Source organism: Fundulus heteroclitus, unplaced genomic scaffold, assembly GCF_011125445.2.
Source record: "Fundulus heteroclitus isolate FHET01 unplaced genomic scaffold, MU-UCD_Fhet_4.1 scaffold_56, whole genome shotgun sequence".
In the NCBI taxonomy this organism is placed as follows: domain Eukaryota; kingdom Metazoa; phylum Chordata; class Actinopteri; order Cyprinodontiformes; family Fundulidae; genus Fundulus; species Fundulus heteroclitus.
The window spans coordinates 1,991,788-1,997,246 of NW_023396989.1; the positions used below are offsets into that span (position 1 = coordinate 1,991,788).

General features: G+C 42.2%; 1 protein-coding gene across 1 annotated transcript; it reads right to left on the bottom strand.

The window, feature by feature from the left end:
- Positions 1-2,209: 2,209 nt before the first annotated feature.
- On the bottom strand, positions 2,210-3,889 carry LOC118561093 (tripartite motif-containing protein 16-like). The gene has a single exon (XM_036132875.1). The coding sequence runs from the start codon at positions 3,875-3,877 to the stop codon at positions 2,210-2,212; it is 1,668 nt and encodes a 555-aa protein (XP_035988768.1). The 5' UTR covers positions 3,878-3,889.
- Between the last annotated feature and the right edge of the window lie 1,570 nt (positions 3,890-5,459).

Here is a 5,459-nt window from a genome sequence, read left to right on the forward strand (position 1 = left end):
AGAGTCCCGTTCTTTGGAGGATTCCTCTCAGTGTGCCATGCTAACAAAGATCTCATCCACAGTGGGCAGCAGCACACATGTTTTCACACATCTGTTTTCTCCAGTGGCAGCAATACGCTAACCTGACCCTAGCCAAATGAATAGGATGTGAGTGAAGCTAGACGGAGCTAAGCGGAACCAAATTCATCTGGCTCAGGTCAGGTTAGCAATACACTTCCTGACCTTCACATGCTGACGTTTCTCAACAAATCTGGTGTTTCCAGCATCTCCTCCGTTAATTCGGCTTATTTCAGTCCCGCGGCTCTGAGGTTAGTTTCTCTCTGTGCCGCCGGTTTACTGGGAACTAGAACACGAAGCTGTTTTCATGTGTAGGAAAAGCACACGTTCAGGTTTATTCTGCTTTATTCTATTCTATGATGGCTTTATGTGACTCCCCTATAAAACAATAAAAGGAAAGACTCTTCAGGGAGGGGGGGGGGGGGGGGGGCTGGTACAAAGTGAAGGACCTAGACCCAACAGCCCCCCCATCAAGGACAAACACTCATTTCAAAAAGATTTTACTGATTTAGTTCCCTTTGTGCAGTGTAGATGATGCATTGATACAGGATGTTTTTTTTCAGGGCTCATTTAGACCTAAAAATATTTTTAATCAGTAAACTTTATGTATCGAGCATTTTTAAACAATAAAACTGCTACTACAGAAATGGAAATCAGACTTTTAATTGGTTGGGACGGTCATGCAGTCACGCCGCTGCAATACTGTGGAAGGTATGTTGATTTAAATAAAAGGTAACTTGATAACTGCTACAGTTATGATGTCATCTTGGTAATATTTCTCTCAATAAGCAGCAGTGTCATTTCTAGTCCCTCTGCTGTGGTTTGCTGTGATGCTCTGCTTAGCAGCCGATGTTAGGGCAGTTTTTCAGCTCCCTGCTGTGAAAATGTTAGGCCTCTTTCTAAAAGCTGACGTCTCACTAAATTCAGACGCTTCATTTTAAAAGTTGCTTTTGATGGGAGTCAGAATTGACTCTATTTACTTTAGTAACTTTTTGAACAAAATATATTTTTTGTAGTAGTTTCTTTGTTGGTAAAAACTTTTTTTCTGCATTCACATTATCTTATGCACATACATTTTTAACACAATAATAAAAAAACAAACATATTTTTCACTTTTATGTAAAAAGTGTTGGAAATAATTCAAATAAATACTCATGAGTCTGAGGAATATGCCATTTATTTCTGTTTTTAACACAAAAATAAAACAAATACATGTTTCTTACTTGTACGTAGAAAGATATGGGAAAAAAAAACAAATTAATTATCTTGATTCTGAGAAGCGTTTGATATCTTTACATTTTTAACACAAAAATAGAACAATGATATGTCTGAAGAGAGGCGAGTGTCAGGGTCAAAAGTCGTCCCAATGACTAGAGCTTCAACCTTTTACACAGAGGCAGCAAAACTCTCTATGAACACCTGAAGCTCTGCACTTACTTAAATTGTATTATTGTGTTATTTTTTAAGGTCCAGCAGGTGTCAGTATTCAGAGACACGGTATCAATACAGTTTGGCAACGTGTCCAAATGTTTTATGACGCCTCATCTACCATCATGTCTGGTAGTGAATGTTTAGCTGTCACAGCTGATCAGTGGAGGAACAACTTGAACATCAGTTATTGTCTCTTTATGCTTCAGCTGAACATCTCACTGCTTTAATTATTAGAGATCGCATCAGAAATAGATTCAAGATGTCGGAACCAAGTCTGGATCCTGACTTTACAACCAACAGTGAAGCAACATAACATGAAATCAGTTCAGGTCCACTAAGAGACCATGTCTGTTGTCTCAGGTGTGTCTGGACTCAACAAAATGGGTCCAAACCAGAACCGGATCAAAGAACCGGATCCACTTCTTCAACCTGGGGAGTCATTTAACATTTTTTTGCTGAGTTCACAGTCTTTGCTGCTGAAAGCAACAAGGAGGGAAAACAGCAAATATTCTGGTGCTGATCAGCTGGTTTAGGAAACACTGATGAGAAATGAAGAAACCCAACAGAACCAGAACATCAATTCTGAAGAAAAACATGTTCTGACAACCTCTGACTATTCATTCCTGAGAAGTTTAGACCTAAAACAACAATGATCAAGAAAATAATCTGTTGGAGATTTAGAAAACAGAATCAAAGTCACTGAACCTTCAGTGGGTTCTGTCTATTTGGGCTTACAGAACTTAGCAGAACCCCAAACCCAAACTCCAGCATTTAGCGGCTGAGTGAAGGTGGTCTGGACTCTGTGGAGGAGAGTCATGGTTTCATAGACGCTGTAGAAGGACAGAATACCTGCTCTGTGGTCCAGGTACACTCCTACTCTGGAGGAACCAGGATCTGAGAAGTAGGTCCAGACGTTGTTGTGACCAAATTTACTTTGGGAAAAATCTAATGCCCAAGATTTGTCATTATATCCAAATCTACATTCATTCCCTCTTCCCTCTCTACTGATATTCTTGTAGGCGACTGCTACATAAACTCCCCCGCTCCTCTCCACCTCCCAGTAACAACGTCCAGTCAGACTCTCTCTACTCAGAACCTGAAACCAATCAGTGAATCTGTCTGGATGACTAGAATCAGACTGAGGTTGATTCATCAATGTCACCTTCCTGTTCTCCTCTGATAGTAACAGAAAACTGTGTGCTGTGTTTGGATCCAGTGTGATTTTACATAAATATCTCAGGAATCCAGCTCTGCTCTTTGGTTCTGGTCCTGATTCTGGTTCTGGTTCTGACAGTAAAACCTCCACCTCAGTGAGTCTCAGTGAGATGTTTGTCCATGCGTCTCTCAGGATGTCCTGTAGTTGATCTCTGAGCTCTGACACAGCTGCTGTCACATCCTCAAAGTAGCTCAGAGGACGGATCTTGATGCTGGATGAGTGTGTAGACTCACTGAGTGCTGACAGTGAGGGGTAGTTGTGGAGAAACTGGTTGTGATCCTCTGTGTCTGAGAGCTGCTTCAGCTCAGCGTCTTTCCTCTTCAGCTCAGTGATCTCCTGCTCCAGCTTCTCCTGAAGCTCTTTGACTCGACTCCCTTCAGTTTCCTGCTGGGATCTGATCTGCTGCTTCACATCAGAGCTTCTTTTCTGGATGAGACGGATCAGCTGAGTGAAGATCTTCTCACTGTCCTCCACTGTTTTATCAGCAGAGTGCTTGATGGCCTCCAGCTCCTGTTGAAGCAGCTTCACATCTTTCTCTCTGTCCTGGATTCTCTGCTGGATGTTTTCTCGTCTCACCTCCAGCTCTCTCTGCCTCTCAGTCCTTTCTGCTGCAGAGGTGACTGTGTCGTGGCCTTTATGTTCATCCATTAAACAAAGAACACAGATAGACTTCTGATCAGTACGACAGAACATCTTCATCACCTCATCATGACGAGGGCAGATGTTCTCCTGGAGGTTCCTGGAGGGCTCCACCAGCTTGTGTTTCCTAAATGCAGCTGAATCATAATGAGGCTGAAGGTGTTTCTCACAGAAAGAGGCCAGACAGACTAAACACGACTTGATGGCTTTCAGTTTTCTTCCAGAGCAGAAATCACAGGCCACATCTTCAGGTCCAGCATAGCAGAGATCAGCAGGAGCAGCTTGGAGTCCAGTCTTCTTCAGCTGCTCCACTAAAGCTGCTAACATGGTGTTCTTCTTCAGAACGGGCCTCGGTGTGAAGGTCTCCCTGCACTGAGGGCAGCTGTGGATTCCTTTGTGATCCTCTCCATCCCAGAAGTTTTTAATACACTTCATACAGTAGCTGTGTCCACAGGGAATAGTCACCGGATCCTTCAGTAGATCCAGACAGATCGAACAGGAGAAGGTTTCTCGGTCCAGCTGGTTCTGATCCATTTCTGCTCTGGATCACAGTGTCTGTGTGAGTTTCGCTTTCTGAAAACAGCAACTGCTCTCAACTCTGACTACAAATCACGTGTCAGAGCAGAGAGGCTGCAGCCAATCAGCTTCACCAGCTTCAAGGTGTGTCTGATAGCAGGAAGAACCGGGTTATTAGGTGTTACAGCCTGCAGAACCAGGAGCAGAGCTCTTGTTTATACAACATTGCATGGATCTATACCAAAAGCGTGCGTACACCAAGAAATAAACTATTTTTGTCACTTATTTTTCATTTTTTAATCAGCATTAAAAGTGGAGCTGGAGTATAACTGGAAGGTTAGATTTTATCCACTTTAAAATGGATTTTAAACACTTAGCAGTAAACTTTAACCTTATTCAGTAAATTAATGGCACACCTAAAAAGTTTTTAAGAGAACTTCCAAACTAAAACTGGACTTGAAAGTTTATTAGAAGTAAAGCAAAAGTTTACCTGGAAGACTTCAAAGTTAGCTTAAATTGAGCCACTTCAGTCCCAAGAATATATTTCTGGTGATCTTCTAGTAAACCTGCAGAAATGAACTTGGTGATCTTGGGATGTAAACGTCTGTAAACTTTGTTGTGGTAGAGGTCTGCCACGCTTAACATGGTTATCTGGTTAACTGCGGTGACGGTAAGCATTTTATTTTGAAGGGTTCAGCATCGTCTTCCGGCACAAACATCCGGTTATGAGAGGTTTTGGTTGAACTTTCCAGTAAATCTCAGCTGAAATATTGTGGGAAGTTTCTGCTTTCATGGCGAGCTCTGCAAGAAATCTTTATTTCTTTGCTCCCATAAAAACTAATCCGTTTTAATCCGTTTAAAGCTCAACAGACGCTGATTTAGATGCTGCAACGGCGACATCTGGTGGACGCTTTGCTTATTTACACCTTAAAACAATTTACACGTTTAGAAAAAAATATTTATTTAGACAACAAAAACACAATATATATTACAGAATGAAATAAATAATTTTTATAATACAAAACACATTTTGTATGGTTTTCTACTCAGTTTTCAGGACTGAACAACACTCTAGTCTCGTTTGGAAGAACAGAACCTGCTGAGGGTTCTGGGCCTGTCCCGTCGGTGGTTCTAAGGCTACGTTCACACTGCAGGTCTTCATGCTCAATTCCGATTTTTTTGTGAAATCGGATTTTTTTGCGTGGTCGTTCACATTTCCAAATATATGCGACTTGAATGTGATCTCCTGTGTGAACTGAATGCGTTCAACCTAAGTGGCCCGCATGCGCACTAGAGGATGTAATGACGTCACACGTAGCAAGCGTCCTCAGTGTTTGTGGAAGTAAACATGGATTATAATGCTGGCACACATTTTGCGGAGCTTAACCGGAGCTTTCTCTCCACTGACTGCTCTTCTCATTGTAGTCCGCCATGGGTGTCGTCTTTCTTCCTGCTTCTGCATAGCAGGACGCGGAATAGTGACGTTTGTCGAATATCGGTGACGTACAAGTCGGATAAATGCGACCCGGCCGTACAGACACATCAGATACGTATCGGATTCAGGACCACATATCCAAGCGGCCTGGGTCGCATTTGAAAA

Coding starts and splice junctions, on each gene's coding strand:
- LOC118561093 (XM_036132875.1), bottom strand. CDS start 3,877: ATGGATCAGAACCAGCTGGACCGAGAAACCTTCTCCTGTTCGATCTGT.